The sequence below is a fragment of the Urocampus carinirostris genome, chromosome 12 (genome assembly GCF_059441175.1).
Source record: "Urocampus carinirostris isolate Australia breed hairy pipefish chromosome 12, RoL_Ucar_1.0, whole genome shotgun sequence".
NCBI classification, from domain to species: Eukaryota; Metazoa; Chordata; class Actinopteri; order Syngnathiformes; family Syngnathidae; genus Urocampus; species Urocampus carinirostris.
Genome location: NC_142360.1, coordinates 1,599,356 through 1,622,945, shown reverse-complemented (window position 1 = coordinate 1,622,945; position 23,590 = coordinate 1,599,356). Strand labels below are relative to the sequence as shown.

The following is a 23,590-nucleotide window of genomic DNA, read 5'->3' as shown; positions in this document are numbered from 1 at the left end:
TGGGGACTATTTGCTTGCTAGGCAAATGTGCTACCCACTGCACCACAGAAACATGAATTACATACACGAAAATGTGTGGATATTATGCATAAGGTTGAATAATGCGACTTCTGAACTTTGTTATGAGAAAAAAATTGAACTTCAAAAGCAAAAAGCAAGTGGGCAGGAGCAATAGCACCACCTAATGTTACTTTCATTATTTTATTTCTTCAATGCTGAACAAATTAAGTGCGGACATTATGCAGAAGGTTGAATAATGGGACTTTTCTTATTTTTCTATGAGAAAAAAATGGAACTTCAAAAGCAAAGCGTCAGTGGGCAGGATCTATAGCACCACACAGTGTTACTTTCAGTATTTTATTTATTCAATGTAAAACAATGTAAGTGTGGATATTATGCACAAGGTTGAATAGTGGGACTTTTCTGAACATTTGTAAAGAATAAAATGAACTTAAAAACCAAATGGGCAAAACCTAGCCACACGAAAAATTGAACTTTTCAACAAATTAAAAGTGGGGAGGAGCTCGAGCACTGCTAAGTGTTGTTTTTGGTGTATTTTTTTTATGTAAACCAAATGACACTCAAAAAAAATCCAGGTATTAGGCACAAGGTTGAAATATAAGACCATAAGACATCCTGCACTCTCAGATCATCCTCCTCCCTCCATCTCATACCCGATACCTGTCTCAGCTCCATGGGGGAGCAGAGCCTTCAGTCGCTCTGCGGTTCAAAACCACTGATTTATGTTATCACAGTAGTGGAGTCAAAATTAATCAGAAAAAAAGGTAAAGGCAAATGTGAAGGAGCTCTAGTGTCTATCTGCCAATGTTATGGAAAAATGTCGAATGCTATTTTTTTCACATCTTTTCTCGAATCCAATTTTTTTAACTAATAGAGAATTATGGGAAAAAAAGAAGAATAACAGAAAGGCAAATGTGCAGGAGCTCTAGCACTGCCTAGTGTCTATCTACTAACGACATTGTCATTTTAAGGTAAAATGTTGTGTTTTTGTTTTGTTTTTTAGACGATCGATTTTCTAGAATCCCACTTTTTCTTGACTAATCCAGGATTTCTGAGTAAAGGCAAAATGACAGGAGCTCTCACATCTCATACTGTCTAATTGCTCGCGTCATGGTCATTTTTTACAAAAAATGGTACAGTAGTGTGTTTTTTTAGAGCATCCCTTTTCTCAAAGCTCACTCTTTTTTTAAAACTAATCTCAAAATATATTCAGATAACAACTTAGCAAAAAAATAAAAAGACGAAAATTATGTCATGTTTTTCTTTTAAAAAGGACAAGTGAGCTGATCGTTGAATCGAAGCGCCCCATTATTACTGGCCGTCCACAGCAAATCGCGCATGCGCCTTCCACGCCGCTACTCCAGCATGAATCTGCGCGTGCGCTCACGTGCTGCCCTTTGCTCCGCCCTCTTTTCCAATCGTTTCCGGTTTAGCCACCTTAAGAAAGTAAAGCAGAAATTATGTTTATTTCATAAACTTAAAATACAGTGGTACCTCGGTTCTCGACCATAATCCGTTCCAGAACCCTGTTCGAAAACCGATTTGTTCAACCACCGAAATCATTTTTCCCATTAAAAATAATGTAAATCGTTTTAATCCGTTCCAACACCCTGAATGTTTACCTTGAATGTTTAACGTAAACATAAAGCTAACCCAGGCTAATCGTACGTCCGCGTTATCGTAATCTTCCGTACGAAAGATTACGCTAACATGAACGTGAAAAAATAAAAAAATCAGGTCGTTTACAAGTCATTTAGCACCCGGGTCTCCACAACAAGTGGTGAGCGGTTCATTGGAAAGGGGGCTCCGTTCCAACACCCTGAAAGTTCGGCTCTGTTCCAACACCCTGAATTTTTACCTTGAATGTTCAACGTAAACTTAAAGCTAACCCAGGCTAATCGTACGTTCGCGTTATCGTAATCTTCCGTACGAAAGATTACGCTAACATGAACGTGTAAAAATGAAAAAAAAAGGATAAAAAAAAGAATTATGAATAGGATTTTTTACCTTTGTGGTGGTCAGCAGAAGGCGCAGGTGGACAGTGGGGTATTCCCTAGAAAGATCAGACACTCGCACACCTCCTTCATATTTTGCTATTATTTCTCTCTTAATTGCAATAGTGTTACGCACTACTTTTATTTTTTCACCTGTAGCAACTTTGGTGCTTGCACTGACTTTCTTCGGAGGCATAATTAGGGGCTAAAACACTTCATACACCTATATTAAAAGCGAAGGCAAAACGAAGCACGTCCGCACGCGATAACAGTTGGTCACGAAAAGAGCGATTTACACCCGTACGCCGCTCAGCATCGCACCCTAGCGTACGCACTCACACATTACCGGCGTTCAAACTCCGATTTTTTTGACCGAGCAGCAAAGCAAGAATTTCTCGAAATTTTTGGTCGGACTCCGATTTGTTCGAACTGAGAGGCGTTCGAAAACCGAGGTTCCACTGTAATAGTAATAAGAATAAAGATAATGATAATAATAATAATAATAATAAAACTCGATCTGACATCTTGAAGGCACGTTCACAGTCCTCGCGGCTGCGCAGTAGATACCCTTCGTCCTTTTCCAAGCGCTTCAGCTGCACTATCTGCTTCTCCCGCTGCTGCTGGTCGTGTTTCTTTTGCAGCCAAAGTTGGAAAGCTTCATCCGGTTCTGTACAACCTTTCTGAATCAAAGAAAAATATTGACATATCTTATTGCCGGTTTTATATTAGTAAAGCGTCACTTCTGACTCTTTTGGCCACTTTGTCACCACCTAGCGCTGATTACCAGCAATGTCGTCCTTTCCATTTCCTGAACTCGGTGGATTCGCCTCTGGTGTTGGAATTGTTCTCTCTTTTTAAGCAGCCACGTTTTGAAAGCAAGCTCGTTTTCTTGCCTTTTCTGCTCATCTTCTTCTAGCTTTTTCTGTTCGGCCTGGAAAAAAAAGTTTACAGTAATCTTTCGGTTATCGCGGTTAATGGGGACCAAAACCACCCGCGAAAACTGAAAATCTGCAAAGTAGCGACGCCCCTTCAAAAATGCTTTAAAAAAAAAAACGATTTTTAAATAAAATATATATCTATATTTTTATTATTAGTATTTTTAGACCCGGTTAATGGGGACCAAAACAACCCGCGAAAAGTGAAAATCTGCGAAGTAGCGCTGCCCCCTTCAAAAATGCTTAAAAAAAAAAAAATATATATATATATATATATATATATATATATTTTTTTTTTAATATTTATTTAATTATTTTTTTGGGGGGGGACCCGCGAAGCTCTGAACCCGCGAACGTGGAACTGCGAAGTAGCGAGGTCCCACTGTATTTGTCAATTAATAAAACAATCTCAATTGGTCGTTTACGTATTTTGTTTTGGCTCTCTGCTGACGTTTTGGTGTCTTTGAAAGTTTAGTGTCGTTTTTTAAACAAAATGTATTTTTGCAAATATGTCATGATAAATAATGCTGCACATAGTAATAATAATAATAATTATTATTATTATTATTATCATCATCATATTGTTATTATTAGCCACCATTCGTCAAAAACGTTTTTTGTTTGAAAAGTAAGAAAACAAATTTGGGCGTTTATTATGTATTCTCTACAAAAGTCATGATGATGATGAGTATTTTGATATTTATACTATGCTTAGTTCATATTCGACAGTTTTTTTTCCTGATGCTGGTCACATGATGGCTAAGCTAAGCTTTGATTGGTCACTTTTTTAGGTTTAGGCAATGTGACATCATTATTTCTATAAAACAGCCATTCTTTGTGATGTATGAAATATTTTACATTTTTCAAGACATATTGTTGGAACAAGTACTTACTGGAACAACTCTAAAAATATTCAAACAAACAAATAAATAAATAAATAAATAAAATAAAAAGCAGCTGGTCATGTGACACAAGCGGGCTAAACTGTGATTGGTCAAGGTCAAGTGCTTAGATTTCGCAAATGTGACGTAATTTCTAACCGATTTAAAATGGCTGTTTAAAACGTAAGACTGTTAGTAAGATTTGCTTCTAATATCTGATAATTTTTCAAATTATGAATATTAATTAAACACTTGAAACTGACTGATTCAACTGTTGAACTTTTTTTCTAAACACAAAGCTAAATTAACACTGGTAATATGTTTAAGGTAGTCTTAATGTTGAAATGTACTCTGAAGTACATACCTACCAACACTACTGCTTTCTGCGTAGGACTACCGTTTTTCTTCCCTTAAAAAGGCATAGGAAATTAAAAAATCTAAAAAACTGTTTTTCAAAATCAAAAAAAACATCTTGATTTGAGACTTATTATTTTAGTCTATTGACTGCTATATTTTGAAGTGAAACCAAGTCTTTGTGCGTGAAATTAACTGCTCTAACCATCGCATTTGATTTCTGTTTTGGCAAAAGATTACCACTACCGGTTTTAAACAAAGACATATTGTTTTTTGTTTTTTTTGTTCAATTATCTGAAGACTGATTGTGTTTAATCTGTAAAAATTGTTTGTCTCGATGACTACCGTAAATGTATCGTTTTTAATGTCAAAAGGTTGGCATGCATGGAAGTGTGTAGGACTATTACTGTGTACACTAGAAAATAGCCCGTGTTGATTTAAAGCACCAGTGTGCAATGTCTGACCAATAGATAACACTGTTGTCTAATGGGAAGGAAAACCAATCCCAAGAGCACAGAATACAGTAATCCCTCGGTTATCGCGGTTAATGGGGACCAAAACCACCCGCGAAAAGTGAAAATCCGCTAAGTAGCGACGCCCCTTCAAAAATGCTTTAAAAAAAAAAATATATATATATATATATATATATATATATATATATATATATATATATATATATATATATTTGGGGGTATGGCGCCCGCCCCGAGACTGGGAGGTTGTGGTTCAAGCCTCGGCCGAGTCATACCTAAGACTTAAACATTGGTACCTGTTGCCTCCCTGTTTGGCTGGGAATCCCCTCCTCTGAATCGATCTCCCAAAACGAGTCAGAAATGACTCCAGCCACCTCCCACTAGGGGGATACGGCTGTGGTATATATACATATATATAATTATTATTATTTTTTAGACTCTGAACCCGCGAACGTGGAACCGCGAAGTAGAAGTGCTAAAAAAAAAAAAAAAACTTTTTTTTTTGTTTTGTTATTATAATATTTTACTATTATTATTTTTTAGACCCGCGAAGCTCTGAACCCGCGAGGTCCCACTGTAATTATAGACCTGTGTCAAACCTACCGTTTCTCTCTAAAGTACTTGAAAAAGTTGTGGCACAGCAGCTGAATGATTTTATATTCGAGAACAATCTTTTTGCATTGATGCAATCAGGGCTAACTACTCTACTTAGACAGTCCTGATTAAGGTAACCAATGATCTTCTACTGGCAAATGACTCCAGCACTTCATCACTCTTGCTGCTGCTGGACCTTAGTTCTGCCTTTGACACTTTGGACCATAAAATCTTACTAGAACGGTTGGAAAAATGGATTGGTCACTCAGGAACTGTCCTCTTATGGTTCAGATCCTACCTCTCAGATAGGACGCATTGTGTTAAATCCAATCTGTTCTTCCAAACACACGTTAAGAATATTACTAGAACAGTCAAGTCAAGTCATTTTTATTTGTATAGCCCTAAATCACGAAGAGTCTCAAAGGGCTTCACAGATTATTACACTATATTACACAGACTATTTTTCAGCCGACGATTTTAGGTTCTGTTGGTATTATACAAAATCATGCATGGACTTGCTCCCTCATATCTCTCAGATTCAATTTCCCCCTATGTTCCCATCCGGAACCTTCGCTCTGAAAATGCTGGTCTACTAGTGATCCCAAGAGCTAAGAAGAGATCCGCAGTTTTGAGAGCGTTTTCCATTCGGGCCCCGGGGCTGTGGAAAGCTCTTCCTCCTGTGATTCGATCTGCAACCTCAGTGGAAATTTTTTATCCAAGCTTAAAACAATTCTATTCTATAGCTTATGAATAACCCATTTTATATGTTGACAATATCTGTGTATTATTGATTCTTGAAACATCCATTGTGGCGTGGTCATCCTGTAAGGGGTATTACCTCATGTGCGGTCCGTTCTCAAGGTTTCTTCATTTTCCTCATGTTGAGGTTTTGGGGTTTTTCCTTGCCCTCACGTAGGTTTTAAATCAGGGGATGGTGTCATAAATGTCTGTGGTTTGCAATTATCTGTGGTCTGTGCAGCCCTTTGACACTCTTTGCAAATAAACATGACTACTTGAGTTGAATTATTTTTAGTCTGAATTGTTCTTACCTCTCTTTCCATCTTCTCCTTCCTCTCTCGGACCCTGTGCAGCAGCTCCTTCTGCTGGGGTGAGAGCTTGAACGTCCCCTGGAAAGGGGTCCCAGTGGCTGACTGCACCCGCCTCTTGGTGCCCCCTCCCTGGTACCCCCTCTGGCTTTGGCAGGCCGAAGTGGGCCGAAGTGGGGGCCGTGGAGGTGGATGGGGACCGGTTGGGGATCGAGGTGAGGGGACTGAGGCGATGGGGGGTAAGAGACCTTGATATTCGACCTCTTTGAGGCTGACAAGGTCAAACCTGCCGTCCTTTTCCACCAAGACCTTTCCCTCTGAGGGAATTCGGTGTGGATTGCCACATTGAAACTCTGCAATCTTTAGCTCAGACAGCTTACCTGACACTTCTGTCTCGGAATTTTCTGACTTTCGTGGAGGCTCCACTGAGGTCACCAACGCCTCCTTGAAATGCAGCCGCCGTTTCCAGCTGAATTCAGGAGGGGCTTCCTGATCTTGAAGCTCCTTGTTGGCTTGGTGGATCTTGTCCAGGATGTACTTCTTCTCCTCAGTAATCTGCAGGGATGGTGGTGCCTGGAAGGACTCCAGTGGGGTCATCGGCGAGGGCCACCTGTCCTCATCCTCAGTGAGGCCTTTGGACCGTTCGGCATTTTTGTATTCTTGTTGTCTGTCATCCTCAGCCAGCTCTTTGTCAATATCTGCTTCAATGTCCTCGTAATCGGGACCCTGTAAGGAGGAAAAGTTATCCAGCAAAGACTTTTGCAAATCTGGATCCATACACAGTTGTATGCACAGATGCATGTCTTTTTGTCGATGTATAAAATCCTGGTCTACTTTTGGTAACAATGGAAACAAAGCTTGTGATGACTAAGTCATATGAAGAAAGCTCTCAAATGGCCATCAACCCCTGTGGCCTATAAGCAATTGGGACATTTTTTAAAAAATAATGAAGTGATTAAAAGAACAAAGTCTTCTAAGGGCATCATAATCCTTGCCGAAGTTGAAGTGTTAGAATCAGGTTTTTTTTCAATCCACCGTTGCCACCCCCATCTGCATCCACCTGCTACTCCATACAACCAGCTCAAGTCACCTCACACCAAAGGCTTGTCATGTGTATGGTGATGATTCCCTTTCTACAAAAGTGCCCCTGTCCCAGCTAAAGTCTTTCGAGGCTTCTAATGGAAAGCTTAAAAAACGCACATCAGTCGTCCACAAGTTTGCATCCAAACAACGAAGTTCCAGTTTTAGGAAAATTACATACGTATTATACATACGATATGTTTTTAATTCAAATATCCAAGTTGTTGGTGATTTGTCTTGGTTTGATGATTCATGTTTAATGCATACATCACAGGACAATTTTGGCGTAATTTATCATAGCGTGTGTAATGAGATCAGCCCCATTTTGGTATCAATGTGAAAACTTTGTTTTTAATAAAGCTTCAAGTACCTCACCTGGAGAGGAAGTTGCAGGTTTGAATGTCACGCTTCCGGCGGTAAGCAACACCTCGACCTTTTTCATGGAACATCAGAACCATAGCCGCCCACGCTCAAGCCATGTGCGCCAAACACCGTCTTAAAGACGTTCATGCAACGTGCGCTGAAACCGTCCAAAAAGATGTGTCCTCTCATAGCAACTCGGTCTCCTGAGAGCTCCAGGCAGCCCAAACCACTATGTAGCTCTCTCTCTCTCAAGGAATTTGTAGTAACAAAACAAAAATGTACCGTAAATTCCGGACTATAAGCCGCTACTTTTTTCCCAAACTTTCATCCCTGCGGCTTATTCAGTGATGCGGCCAATTTATGTAATTTTTCTAACGGCTGCCAGCGGCGCTCGAGTACAAAAGGTAAGATATAAACTGCAATTTCTTAGCTTGATATCCTCATCATGCAAATTGCAAAAAGAAACGCACATGACGCAACTTTCTAGCTAAACGCAGTCGAGCAGTCCGATATAGGACTCACTGTCTGAGCGTGATGCCAGCGTGTTTTTAAATAAGGGAGCGTGGGACCACGTGTATATGACAAAGTCTCTTTCCCACATCGAAGGAAGACGCCTTTGATGACATCAGTTATAAGGAGGAAGATGAGGACGGTTTACCGTGCTTACTATAAGTACGGTATGTTTTTTTAATAGAGCTGTTTACTGTGTTGCGAGCGTGTTTCTAGTAGCGTTTTGCTACCCTTCACAGGCACGGTTTGGGATGAAAGTTATAATATTATTATTAAAGCTTTGAAAACTCTCTCGGTGTACCGTCTTTCTTTGTAAATATGTGTAACCATGTATAATATGTATTTGCAACTGTATATTTTTGTAATGTATTTATTTTAGAAACTTATTCTGATATATTTTGTACGAGCAAATGAGAAAGATGGGGCGGGGCAAACACGGGCTGACGGGAAGTGGAGTAAAGGTGAGACGTGTTTGTGGATGCGGCCGACAATAGTGGATATATATTTTTCCCACCCTTACCTTTGGAAATATACACTTTTTTCCTTGGATTACTTTCAACGGGCACCTGGACTCTGCAGGTCTGCATTAAATCTTAAGTACCGGTATCATTTTCGGTTTATTAGGCCGGCTGTGTTTTTTTAGACTGTATCGAGCATGGGTTTATTTCGTGAATGTATTGCGTTATTTCAATGTGGGCGCATGCGGCTAATATACAGGTGCGGCTAGTGTATGTACTAAATCGGTTTTCCTCCCGAAATGTAGTGGGTCCGGCTTATAATCAGGTGCGCTCTAAAGTCCGGAATTTACGGTAATTGCCAATTTGGTGCCGGGGTCAAACACCATAGAAAATCATTTTTTTGGGACGTCAAGAAATATCTGGACATTGCTGTAAGTTTGATTTTGAATTGTGTGCACCTTTTCGAGTACAAGACAGTACTGTAGAGCTTCTTTCCGCTTCTACCGGCGTGTGGCGCTGTGAAAGATCACCCAGCATCCACCCGAAGAAGAAATCTTCTTCCTCTTCCTAGTTTGTGTGTGAAGATTCTATACTGTATCATACCTGTCAACCTGTACGTTTTTGCCGTACAAAGTACGTTTATAATGCATTTAAGACGTGTACGACGTACAAGAAAATCTGGACGGAAAAATGCAAATTTGTCAATTATGGTTACCATCCGGTATACACCGACTATCACGAAACGGCAAATCAATCAAGTCAGTTCGCCGCGGTAGCCTCTATCCTCTGTATGTTTTTTTTGTTGCAAACGAAGCAAGCGTTTGATGCTACTGTGCGCATGTGTCTGCCGCTGTAGTGCCTAATTTTGACTCCCCTGCAAAGTCCTCCCCCCTCGCGTGAACTTGCATTCTGCTGCGCTTCCGACAATAGCTTTATTGTTTTAATAAGCTTATTATATAGAATAAGATCCCTATCGTCGGATGCGCAATAGAATCCCCTTTCACATGAAGGGGGGAGGATTTTGCAGGGGGGTCGAAATTAGGCATACACCGGAAGACTCCTCAACAGCTGCAGAAGTGATGTTTTGCCATTCATTGCAGAGCACAACATACCTCCAACAGTTGCTGTCCCTGTTAAATAGTCTGTTTGCAATTTAAAATACAAGCATCAATAGTTGATATTGTGGTTTGGTTTACAAAATAGAAATGCCAACTATTTTTTTCCTCCAAAAATATATTTACGGTATTTACAAATTTAAATTTAAAGTGTTATTAATTGATATTTTAGTTACGCTGATAGCAATTGTTCCTGATTTTATTTTTCTTATTTTTTATTTTATTTAGAATATGTACAGAATGATATAAAGAAAAACGTGTACAATATAACATGTTAAATTACATAAATAAACAGGTTTGAAAGAAAAAATATGGTGTAAGATTTTTTGGGGTATTTTATAAGGGAAAATACGACAGTTTGTAAGGGAATGGAGCCGTGGAGGTTGACAGGTATGCTGTATCTCCAGCGCACTAAGGAATGACATTTTTATTGTTTAATATCTCGTGCATCCATTCAATATGGTTGGTGTAAGTGTAAAGAAGAGGCGAGCCGTTTCATTTGGAATGAAAGTGGATGCTGTTGAGAAAAAGGTTGGATCGCTTTTTTCGGCCACCTTTTACCACAGAGGAGGAAGTTGCCCAACTATTGAAGCTCATCTTCCAAAAGTATGTTAAACGTAACTTTATTTTTATAGAGCATATTATTTTATGAAATGTTTCTTTTTTACAATCCCAAAACTGTATGTAACATCCTACATGCCCACATGTCTTGTGTAAATATTGTGTAAATTATAACCTTATCGTCTTTGTTCCTTTATATTGTGTAAATTATAACCTTATCTTTTTTGTTCCTTTATCTTCTTTGTTTTCTTTTATCCTCACTGTTAAATGTAACACTGGAGTGCCACGCCCAATTTGGTTGTCACAATATGTTCAACCCATTTTGTAACAATGACAACAAAGGTATATTCTATATTCTATTTTTTAGGACAAAACAATACAGGTTACTTATACAAGCCTCAAACATACTTACCGTAAATTCCGGACTATAAGCCGCTACTTTTTTCCCAAATGTTCAGCCCTGCGGCTTATTCAGTGAAGCGGACAATTTATGGAATTTTTCTGCAACCTCTAAGTTTAAGCATACATTGTCTGTACAGTTAAGTTACGTTCGATAATGAGGAAGTCACCCTTGATGACGATAGTAATGAGGAGGAAGTTATGGAGGGGGGGGTTTTTAAGGGTTATTGATCTATCTTCGTTATTCATTATCCATTATCCGTTATCGGTCAGTTCATAATACGCTACAAAGCCTGGGAGCCGGGACACTTACTCTCAGCCAAAAGGCCAAGCTAAGGTCCTAGCCCTAAAGCCTTGCTGCGATCATTGCGAATGCACCGTTCCCGGAGGTACTGCAATACCGGGCCGATGCGTGGAGTGGACAGAGCAAGCTCATATTCCATCTCCAAAATGCAAAAATCAAAGAGGCCAAGCTAAGGACCTAGCATCAAAAGGCCAAGCAAGGCCAAGAAGGCCAAGCTAAGGTCCTAGCATCAAGGCCAAGCTAAATTTTTTGGTTTGAACAAATTTATTGACACTAAAAACAGAAAACAATCATGACAATCTCAACAGCAATTAAGCACATTCACAATATTATATTCCAATATTACGTTTTTAACAGCAAACACAAAGTGAGGTTTGAACAAACCTTCTCGAAAATCAAACATATTCACAATTTCATTATACAACATCTTTGTTAGTGTCAATAGATCCGTCCAGGCCAAAGTCGATTGTCCTCGGTCTGAACAAATCCACCGACACCAACAGCAGCAAAACACAGCCATCAAGCATATTCACATTTTTTTTATATTTGACAATATGACGTGACGATATGACGTTTTAACATTTTTTCCTGACATTTTCAACATCAATTAAACAATTTCAGAGTTATTTTCTTTTAACAGTAGTTAACCAGCGTGTAAAAGGCAATACTATTGTGCAAGGGCATAGCTCTGTCATCCCACCCTCCCAAGCAGCATTCTTCCAGTCCTCTGTGTGGGTCCTTTCAAATGGGGGGTTTTTGGGGTTTTTAAGGGTTATTGTTCTATTTTCGTTATTCATTATCCGTTATCGGTCAGTTCATTATACGCTACAAAGCCTAGGAGCCGGGACACTTACTCTCAGCCAAAAGGCCAAGCTAAGGTCCTAGCCCTAAAGCCATGTTGCGATCATTGCGAATGCACCGTTCCCGGAGGTACTGCAATACCGGGCCGATGCGTGGAGTGGACAGAGCAAGCTCTTATTCCATCTCCGGAATGCAAAAATCAAAAGGCCAAGCGGCCAAGTTAAGGTCCTAGCAGGCCAAGCTAAGGACCTGGCATCAAAGATGAGGACGGCTTACCGTGAATTGCATCAAAGATGAGGACGGCTTACCGTGAATTTCATAATTGTGGCAGATCACAATTACGGGCTGCTTTTTTTTAACAGGCATGCTAGATAAATTGCGAGCGTGATCCTACTAGCGTGTTGGTACCTTTCAAAGAAACGGTTTGGGATGAAAGTTACATTATTATTATTAAAGCTTTGAAAACTCTCTCGGTGTACCGTTTTTCTTCGTAAATAAGTGTAACCATGTATAATATGTATTTGCAACTGTATATTTTTGTAATGTATTTATTTTAGAGATTTATTCTGTTATGTGTTCTACGGACGAATCAATAAGAAGGGGCGGAGCAAACGCGGGCTGATGGGAATTGGGGTAAAGCTGAGTTACCGGTAGATCTGTCTGTTGTCGCAGCGGACAATAGTGGATATATATTTTTCCCATCCTTAACTTTGGAAATATAAATTTTGTTTCCTTGGATTACTTTCAATGGGACCCGGACTTTACAAGTCTGCATCATACGTTAAGTACGGGTATCATTTTCTAATTATGATGCCAACTGTGGTTCTGGGATTGTGTACTATCTACTGAATAAAATCTGGTGAACGTGTCAATAAATTGATTTCTGCAATACGGAGATAGAATAAGAGCTTGCTCTGTCCACTCCACGCATCGGCACGGTATTGCAGTACCTCCGGGAACGATGCATTCACAATAACCGCAGCAAGGCTTTAAGGCTAGGACCTTAGCCTGGCCCTTTGGCTGAGAGTATGAGTCCCGGCTCCTAGGCTCCTAGGCTTTGCAGCTGAACTGACCGATAACGGATAATGGATAATTAATAAAGAAGACAGAACAATAACCCTTAAAACCCTTAGATAAAATAAATTAAGTGGTATGTGAATCATCTAATTTTTAAAAATAATAATAATAAAATAAAATAATTTATATATATATATATATATATATATATATATATATATATGGTCCCACTATATTATATACAGTGGGACCTTGCTACTTCGCGGTTCCATGTTCGGGTTCAGAGCTTCGCGGGTCTAAAAAATAATAATAATAAAATAAAATAATAATAATAAAATAAAAAATGTTTTTAATCATTTTTTGGGTAACTGCACTCAGAAATCCGAAAACTATTTCTAAACACAAGATGAAAATGCGACAAAAATCCATCAAACGAAGAGAAACAACAAACGCATTTATACATTTTTCAGCAAAGTGAAAAGTAAGTCACTCTGGACTCCAGAGGTTTCCCTTACGTTGTCCGCTCCGTGGCTTTCCTCGCTGATGAGCCAGTCCAGATCTTTCTCAAAGTCGTCCTCGTAAGTGTCCTCGGATATGCTGCATTGCGCCTCGTTCATGCTCTAAAATTAGGAGATAATACTCAAATTTTAATGTTTTTCAAAAGGTCTTTATTAAAAAAAGACACAAGGAAACTTTTCCTGGGCAGCACGGCGGAGCAGTGGTTAACGCGTATGCGGCACAGTTCTGAGGTCATGGGTTCAAATCCAACTACCAACCTTCCTGTGCGGAGTTTGCATGTTCTCCCCGTGCTTGCGTGGGTTTCCTTCGGGCACTCCGGTTTCTTCCCACATTCCAAAAAACACACATGTCAGATTAATTGGCCGGTCAAAATTGTCCCTAGGTGCGAATGAGCGAGTGAGTTGTCTGTCTCTATGTGCCCTGCCACTGGCTGGCAACCAGTTCAGGGTGTCCCCTGCCCACTGCCCGAAGACAGCTGGGATGGGCTCCAGCACCCCCGCGACCCTACTGAGGATAAGCGGTGCAGATAATGGATGGATGGAATCTTTTCCTTATTCTTTTTTGAATTATTGTTTATTTACTTTTTTATTTACTGTAGCAAAGCTTTGATGCTAGGTCCTTGGCTTGGCCTTTTGATGCTAGGTCCTTAGCTTGGCCTTTGGCCTTGATGCTAAGTCCCTAGCTTGGCCTTTTGTGTACTTTCTATGAAGTCACTATCTTTGATTTTTGCATTTCGGAGATGGAATATGAGCTTGCTCTGTCCACTCCACGCATCGGCCCGGTATTGCAGTACCTCTGGGAACGGTGCATTCGCAATGATCGCAGCAAGGCTTTAGGGCTAGGACCTTAGCTTGGCCTTTTGGCTGAGAGTAAGTGTCCCGGCTCCTAGGCCTTGTAGCGTATTATGAACTGACCGATAACGGATAATGGATAATGAATAACGAAGATAGATCAATAACCCTTAAAACCCCCCCCCATATATATATATATATATATATATATATATATATATATATATATATATATATATATATCCATCCATCCATCCATTATCTGTACCGCTTATCCTCAGTAGCTGGGGCGCTGGAGCCCATCCCAGCTATCTTCAGGCAGTGGGCAGGGGACACCCTGAACTGGTTGCCAGCCAGTGGCAGGGCACACAGAGACAGACAACGCACTCGCTCATTTACACCTAGGGACGATTTGGACCGGCCAATTAACCTGACATGCATGTTTTTTGAATGTGGGAGGAAACCGGAGTGCCGGGAGGGAACCAACGCAAACACGGGAAGAACATGCAAACTCCACACAGGAAGGTTTGATCTCATGACCTCAGAACTGTGCCGCACACGCACGTACCACTGCCCTATATATATAACATATGTATATATATTTATGTGTATATATATATATATATATATATATATATATATATAATTTATATATATATGAAACAAATGTAACCCAAATATAAAATTACATACATTTTACTAATAATAGTGTTTTAGGTTTAAATATAATGTTAAAAATGAAATACATATAATTTTATGTTAAAAGTAAATTACATGTGTTTTCAAAATATTAACACAAAATTATGATATTAATACGATACAAATAAATAATACATAAAATAATTAAAAATGAAATGTACCCATTTAAAATTATTGAATTACATAATCTACATTATTATTTATGTCAGACGGAAGGAAAACTGAGATCACTTGCACTCGTTTCTTGGTTTTTATTGGAAGGAAGGAATGACAAGACGTGATTCTTCGATCAGTTGTTTGACGAATTGACGAAGCTTGACAGGCGGGTGAAGGCTTGGCGGGAATGGTCGTGGACAGGCGTAATCGTCGTGTTGTTGGTCGGGCTGGAGAAGAAAGACGTCGTCGTGTTCGGAAGAGTGATCAGGAGTCAGACGCGCAGGGCAGGTTGTAGGCAAGTTCGGAAACGGGTCAGCAACGGAGATCAAGTAGAAGAAAACAGGAGGCAGGCAAAGAGTCAGAGGTACAGGCTTTCTGAGCAGATGGCAACAGGTAGCAGGTAGTACAATCAGACAGCTTGTTTCCAGAAGCTGAGGATTTAAATGGACAGGGTGCGCCAATCAGCTGTCCTGGTTGTTGGCGCCAAATCCTGAGCACAGGTGTTCCCGATCCGGGTGATTGTGACAATTTAGCGTCGGACTTTAGGATTTAAAGAAGAAAATCATGATTTTAAATGATTTTACAAACTTATAACATTAAATAATAATACATAATAATAGATATGATATTGAATAAAAATATGTACGTAACTTTATAGTTTTTTCATGTTAAAATAAAATTGGATATTTTTAAATAATTATTATTTGATTAAAGAAATAATTGTAATAGGAAATATAACCTTTTAATTTGTTTTTAAATGCAGAAATTAAATACTTGCATATTTGACTATAAATAAATAAATATAATTTTTAATAAAAATGAAATGTAACCATTTTTATTTAACTTTCTCTATGGCTTTGTTTGTAATATTTTGAATAACAACCACCAACACAAGAAAACCTACGTTGGCCTAGGAAGGATTTGACACGATAACTCACCAACAGTTTGTGCGGTTTTAGTCCAGAAAAGTGAAAAAAGTTGCACAACAAACAGCGTGCTGCCTTTTTGCCACCATGCAATTGCTTTTAAGTCGTCTTGTCTGCAGTGCAGGCTAATCTCTTGTCTGTCTTGTCTAAAAGCATTAAGTCTCCCGTCGCCATAGAGACCGTCAACATTCGCTTTCGCGCGTGCGCACAACAGGACGAGTAACCCCCTCTCACAATACGTGCGGTCTTCACAACAAGAAACAACAAAAACGCCAAGTCTTTCAACCTCTTGAAGTAAATTCTCCTTATCGGTGCACATAAATTATTGTAAAAAAAGTATTAACTTTAAACTACAGTATAATCAATTTAATACACGCCAATGTAGCTAGCTTCATGTAGCTAATTCAAAAAATTCAATCACAAACAAAGGAGGCAACTACATTGCGCGAAAATGCGGCGGGTCCGAAATTCCGTATTTTGAAGTCGAGTCGAAGTTTTTGTTTTGTTTTACTCAATAATTGGAGCAATGTGTTGACATGTTTTGTGTGGTAATATCAATCCATCCATGATCTGCACTGCTTATCCTCAGTAGGGTCACAGGCAAAGTTCCCTCTAAACAGCACGCGTGCGCAATCGCGCACTGCCTGCATAGCACACAAGAAAATCTAGCCAGCTCACAAAAATCAGGGCTCGAAATTGCTAATTAAGAAGCGAATTAAGTCAAAGTTACAGTGCATGAAGGTAAAAATACACGGGTTCCCCTGACGCTGTTTTTTAAATGCAGTATTTTGTAGTCAATGTCGAAGGAGAACGAAGTTGAGTGAAGTCAGTAGAGTTTTTCGAGAACCGGCTTCTTCGGCTCGGTTCACTAAAGGGAACCGGCACTTTCGGGTCCCAAACGGCTCTTCAGGTTGTTTTTGCTTCTTTATTCCCTACACGACCAAATATTATGTAAAATTGTGCACAAAATGACTTAAAGGAAGGGGGGGAATAGAACAAAAAAGGTGGAAATACCAAAATGAAAAAGTAGTGAAAAGCCGAGAAAAAAGAAACAAAAGGAAGAGAAAAAAAAGGAAAAATTCAGAAAAAGACAGAAAAAAAGAAAAAGAAACAAAGGAAAAAAAGTAAATAGAGAACAAGAACAAAAGTAACAGCTAGGAAAAAATAAACACAATGAGATTTTTTTTAAAGGAATTAAAAAACAATAGAAAAAAACAGGGAAAAAGAAAAAAAAGTTTGTGTTGCATTCAAATAATTTCAAATTATACCAAGTCAAACTTGTTACCAACATTGTACTTCCACAAAAAAAAAGTGATTAAATACAGTTCTGTATCGTGCAACCGACTAAATAAGCCCCCAAGAATGTTAGTATTATGCGACAAAAGATACCAGGAAAAAAAAGAAATGAAAATCTTGTGAAAGAATTGTTGTAAAAACAAATGATGTTTGTAGGCCGTACAACCTTTGCAAAAATACATTAGTCAATTCATTAAAAAAAAATTTGCATTGCCGGAAACTCAGCAAAATGTAACTTGATGTCAAGTTTTGGACATGTTTGATAATGGATTAGTTGCCTCACTTGGGATTGCACTTGCTCACTTTTGTTTCAAGCGTTGCTCACCGACTTTGTGTGAACACTCAGACCCGTGGAAAATTAGAGGGAACATTGGTCACAGGTGTGCTGGAGCCCATCCCAACTAGCTTCGGGCAGTGGGCAGGGGACACCATGAACTGGTTGCCAGCCAGTCGTTGGCAGGACTGTAGCCCCAAAAACGCACATAACGAGCAATGCGTAGGGCATGAAGTGCCCAGGAGGGCACCAAAATGAATCAGGGTCGTGAAAAAAAAGTGTTAAGTGTTAAAAGTGTTAATAATACGCGATAAAATGGTTTAATAAAACAAAAGCAGCATAAACCCAATTTCCCAAGGAAAGGGGTCAATCTGCTTTGTGCCCCGGCCTACCTATAGTCTCATGGTGCCCCCCTCCCCTCCCAGTGGTACTTTCTATTATGCCTCATTCGCAATTTGGTGAACACCTGTGCGAATGTGGCTTCAAAATGGCAACAAGAGTCTGGGGCGGAGAAAGGAAAAAAAAAAAGAAACATGATGAAGCTCATGCGTCGCTTGCAGGTTTTCAATGTTAAAATAAAAAAGCTTATTATTGTACCGTATTCACACACCCATTCAGTGCACTGTTTTAAAGGACGCACTCTCCTTGGTTCAAATTACTTTTTTGTTGGTTCTTATGGTGCACACGCCTATTGGATGCAACTACTCGGGCGCACTGGCCTATTAGATGCGAGTCTCATGTGACTGCCTTAAATACCAAAACAAGTGTGCATATGAAAAAATAAAAAGCGGAAACAAAACTGAGTCCGATTGTGGTCTGATCAAGTATTTATCACAAAGTAAAACACCAGAATAAACCAAAATTGTGGAAAAAAAAAGAAAAAAAGTTTGGTCATCACATTTTTTTAAACAAAGCCCTCAAACTCAGATAGTGGGTGATAGAGTTGGGCAGATAGTGAAAAGTGTCGTTAGGAGGGTGTGCTTCCATTGTCAGTGCCAGACTGTCAGTGAAGGTTTTGGATTGATAAGGTGAGTACAAATTAATTTTTTGTCTAAGTAAAATATTGTTTTAACAGGACTAAATTGTTAACACAAATCTCACAAAAAGCATGTTAAAACAATATTTTACTCGGGCAACAAATTAAAACGACCTCACCTTATTAATCCAAGAGAAACACGTCATTTGTTTATATACACGCCCGAAATACCTGAATATGTTCTTTTGTGTGTCTGAATAAAGATTCAATGCTTCAATATGTACAAGGAGGACCTCAAAGTCAGGAAGATTTGGATCAAACATCCACCAGCAGTTTCAGCCCAGGACATCACCACCAGCCATTGTAGACCCTGCAACAGTCCCCAGACCACAACCATCAACTCCCAGTACTGGTGCTGGCACAGCTCCTCCATACACAACCACCACCGAAAGCCTGAGTCCTGTCACTGAAAGACCATCAGGAAGTGAAAGCCTGAGTTATGCCCCTTATTGACCATCAGCAAGTGACAATGTGGAGACATGTGTGCCCCCTTCAACTTATCCTGCTCTTTGGTCAGCTCACGTTTTAACATCAACATCCGTTTGAGGGGTCATGAGTGTAGCCGAGACCAGATACAGTGCATGCTTAAGTGGAGAGAACTGGACACACGGCGAAAGAAAAGCATGGCAATAGATAGACAATAGGTCAACAGAAGTTAATCTTACTAGAGGCAGAAAGGAATGAGAGGCAAGAGATTCTCAAGTGATTACTCTCAATCACACTCTCACTGGCTTCCAGAAATTTGTCTTTTAGGGGCTCGTCTGACCTATGAGCCAGACAATGGCAACTTCTTGAAGGGAGTAGAGCTTATGGCAACATATGATCCTGTGATGCAAAATCCCTTGGCCAACATAAAAGATGGGAGTTCCCACACACATTACCTCAGTCCTGAGACACAGAACAAGCTAATTCATATGATCTCTTCAGAGACATTCCGCGCTATTGTGAGGCAAAACCAATATTTCTCCCTCATTCTTGACTGCACGCCAGATGTGAGTCACACTGAACAAATGTCAGTCATAGTAGACAACCAGATTTTAAAGAATACTTTCTTGGCTACATAAATGTGGAGCAAACAACTGGCCTTAACCTGTATATTGTTGTCCTTGACAAGTTGAAGGAGCTTAGCTTTCCATTTGAATGTCAATGAGGCCAACATTATAGGGACGAAGCAAGGTGTTCAGGCCAGACTGCTCACACGATGAATCTGGTCATAGCTGAAGCTGCCAAGTCCTATACACATGCAACTGGCTACTTCGAGTATCTGCAGAAGCTCTTCAATTTATTCCCCAGTGCCACCAAGCGATGGGCAATTTGGACGAATCATGTCAAATTGACACTTAAATCTTGGTGTTGACGTCAGATGGGAAAGCAGGCTTCAAAGTGTAACTGCTGTCCGGAGTCAGAAAAAGGAAGTGAAGGATGCTCTCCTGGAGGCCAGAGAAGCTGTCAGTGAGTTGAGGTTCAAGCGCTTGCTGAGGAGGTAGCCTCATTTCGATTTTTGATATAAATGTAAATGGTCTGCATTTATATAGCGCTTTTTCAAGTCAATGAAGACCTCCCAAAGTGCTTTACAATGTGCTTTACACTTTTCCCTTTTAGACACTAACTAACTGTTGGTTTGCTTTATCATATTGTGTGAATTTTTTACGATCACAAACCAGGTGAACAAGCTACTACAGTCCAATTCCATGCAGCTTGATATTGCTGTCAGCTCATTGGCACTGCCAAAAGCAACCTCTCCGAATACCGACAGTCTGGGTTTGATGAGGCTGTGTCAGTTGGCAAAGAACTCTCGGCAACTGCTCTCCAGAGAGAACAGTTTAGGCTTGGCTCACTTAAAGGAGCCCACTTTTTTGGCTCTCAAACAGCTCTTCAGATTTGGGTATAAATGTAAATGGTCTGCATGTATATAGCGCTATTCAGGTCAATGAAGACCTCCCAACGTGCTTTACAATGTGCTTCACACTTACCCGGTTCCAAAGTACCGTAAAGCATTTGTGCTGAGGGCACCCAAATGGCCAATTAACCTGACATGCATGTTTTTGGAATGTGGTTATTGTTGGGTATTAATTATCAAAATGTACCGTTAACCAAATTGTTCGAAATAGTTATCTGACTCCATTAACCAAACACAACCTACATTCACGGGAAAGCCGACATTTTCAAACAGGGGCAGATTTATTTTCCCTAACAAAAGAACTAAGTGTACTCCATCGAAGACGGCCGAAGTGACGTTGGAGTCTGTGTGAAACCTTCTTCTGAAGTCCTTTAGCTTTTTCTTATTGGCCCATGTCTCCCCGCAAGATGATGTCTCTGCACCTCCCATGGGCGTGCCAAGGAAGCCCCCTGGGCTTCACAATCTCATAGACGAGCGCCTTGATGTCTGGCTTCCTCAAAACAACACCGGGCCTTTCTGCGTCAACAACGTCTGGGTGTGCTGATTGTGTTATCAGCAGTACGTCCCGTTCCTGTAAACAACCTCTTCCACCACTTATCCCTGCCCCAAACTTTCACTGCTCATTGAATAAAGGCACAGTATTGCATTAAACTGAATAATTTGTAGTCAATCATATAAAATTATTTTTAGTCAAATGTAGAGAATCGTTCAGAGAGAACCAGAGTGCCCGGAGGAAACCCACACAAGCACAGGTAGAACATGCAAACTCTGTACGGGAGGACTGGTAGCTGGATTTGATCCCATGAACTGTGCCACAGAAGCGCTAAACACTCACCCGCCCTGCCGCCCACTGGTAATATTCAATTCAAATTATCATCACTGTTTTAAATGTATTAATTCCTTATTTAGTTGATAATGTTAGTTGTAAATTAATAACGTTGGCTTGTATAATTGCGTAATTTGAGCCTGAAATAAATAAATAATGGCACTTAACTTCTTGTGCCTCAACCGTAAAAAAACCCGATATGTTAGACATGCATTTCAGGTGAATTGGCCGGTCCAAATTGTCCCTAGGTGTGAATGAGCGAATGAGTTGTCTGTCCCTGTGTGCCCTGCGATTGGCTGGCAACCAGTTCAGGGTGTCCCCTGCCTACTGCCCGATGATTGCTGGGATGGGCTCCAGCCCCCCGCGACCCTACTGAGGATAAGCTGTACGGCTAATGAGATGAGATGAGATGAGATGTTAGTTATCGGTCCTTAATGTAGTGACTTGTTCTCAAACACTGCTCTGAACCTTGACAAATGTGATATCACCCAGAGTGACTTGGTCAAATATTTAGGTGTCACATTTGATCCTAATCTGTCCTTTCACACGTTGATAATATTACTAAAACATTTTTTTAGCTATTTTCCATCTTCGCAACACTGCAAAAATCCACCCAATACTGTCCCAGTCGGATGTTGAGATCATAATTCATGTGTTTGTTACCTCCCGTCTCCATTACTTTAATGTAGTACTTTCCAGTTTCCCAAAGTCTAGCACAGAGGAGTCATTAATACCATATACTGAAACCATAAATACATAAAATGCCCTTCCCCTTTGCAAATAAATTATATTTCGCAGGAATGAATTTAAATCATAACATGATCATTTCTATAAAGGTGGGGTGCGTAGTTTGGGGCGCAGGTTTAGCCATTCAGTCAATTTGTCTCATAATATATGGTGTGGCTCTTTACAGGAAGATCCACAGTTTAAAGGTCCATCCAAAGATCAGAAGCTGTTCTCATCAAGTCGCCTAAAGGAGAAGTTGCAGCAGTCAGCGGTCAGAATAGCAAACTTTGCCCCTTCTTCCATGGATTCTCTCATTGGGGGATCTGATCCTAGCTTTTTCAACATGAAAACAGAAGATTTTTCTTTGGAAAGAGTAGGTCACCAGTAAAACGTGTGAACTTTATACGCGCAATTGGACTCCATTATCATCAGTTCATCAGGTTCCTGAAGAAAATTGATGCAGATTATCGGGACTTACTTTATGAAATGAAATGAAATTAAATGATCTGCATTTATATAGCGCGTTTCAAGTCAAGACTTCCCAAAGCGCTTTACATTGCTTCACATTTCCCAATAGCTGCCGTGCAGCCATGTAAGGCGCTAACCTGCTTATTGAGGGAATTAGGGGTTCAGTGTTCAGAACCCAAGGACACTTCGACATGTAACACGGAGGAGCCGGGATTTGAACTGCGATCTCTTGATCCCAAGACGAGCGCTCTACTTCCTGAGCCACTGCCGCCTTTACCGCTCTCGTGTCCGGAGGTTAAGTTTGGGCAAAGTGTTTCAACGCATTTGGGACCTGAAAGAGGAGATCGGCGCATTTTTAGAGTTCAATGAGAAATCTGATGAATTTCCTGAGCTACGAGACCAGAACTGGCTTTGTTATTTTGCGTTTGCTGTGGACATATTTTCACACTTGTATGAGCTGAATGTGAAACTGCAGGGGAAAGATCAGTTTGTGCATGACATGTACAAACATGTCACAGCTTTCAAATCTAAGCTCATTTTATTCTCCAGACATGTTGCGAACACATCCTTTACTCATTTCGCCACACTTGACACTCAGAAAGAGGGGACGCGATATGCAAAGAAATACAGAAAATCACTGGATGACCGGCACAGAATGAACAAAGCCTGTCACAGATCCAGGATAACTGACCAACACCTCGGATCTATCCTAAGAATCGCCACAACAAAACTTACTCCAGACTTTGATGCACTGACAAAACAGGGAGATCAACAACACTGTTCCCACTGAAACTGATGGTGAGTTTTCGTGCTGTGTTTATTCAACTGAAATGCAATGAAATTAATCATTAATCATGAATAGGTCAAATCCTGTATGTAATTTATATAACACTCAATCCATCTGTTCTTGGCTCGGCTTGTCTGTCAAATTTTAGAACTCATTGTGGCCCTCGAGTCAAAAAGTTTGCCCACCCCTGGTCTAGCATCACAAGCCTCATGCTGGTACAAAATGCCGCAGTGTGACTTTTAACTAAGACAAGAAAGTTTGAAAACATTATCCTGATTTT

The 23,590-nt window shown here is 40.0% G+C and overlaps 1 protein-coding gene and 4 pseudogenes across 2 annotated transcripts; 2 read left to right on the top strand and 3 right to left on the bottom strand.

Moving 5' to 3' along the window:
- Window positions 1-343: 343 nt before the first annotated feature.
- ccdc181 (coiled-coil domain containing 181) lies at window positions 344-16,177 on the bottom strand. 2 transcript variants are annotated; one of them, XM_088349126.1, is made up of 7 exons: window positions 16,010-16,177; window positions 15,151-15,611; window positions 13,422-13,526; window positions 6,302-7,024; window positions 2,800-2,946; window positions 2,538-2,695; window positions 344-1,458 (listed from the first exon to the last, which is right to left on the bottom strand). In XM_088349126.1, the coding sequence occupies exons 3-7, from the start codon at window positions 13,521-13,523 to the stop codon at window positions 1,377-1,379; spliced, it is 1,212 nt and encodes a 403-aa protein (XP_088205252.1). In that variant the 5' UTR covers window positions 13,524-13,526; window positions 15,151-15,611; window positions 16,010-16,177; the 3' UTR covers window positions 344-1,376. The 2 variants fall into 2 exon arrangements, with proteins under 2 accessions (XP_088205252.1, XP_088205253.1); XM_088349127.1 differs by having other exon boundaries at window positions 2,583-2,695.
- On the bottom strand, window positions 11,152-11,310 carry LOC148354625 (U2 spliceosomal RNA; annotated as a pseudogene).
- Window positions 11,997-12,113, bottom strand: LOC148354624 (U2 spliceosomal RNA; annotated as a pseudogene).
- LOC148354623 (U2 spliceosomal RNA) lies at window positions 12,742-12,861 on the top strand (annotated as a pseudogene).
- Window positions 14,072-14,240, top strand: LOC148354622 (U2 spliceosomal RNA; annotated as a pseudogene).
- Window positions 16,178-23,590: the final 7,413 nt, after the last annotated feature.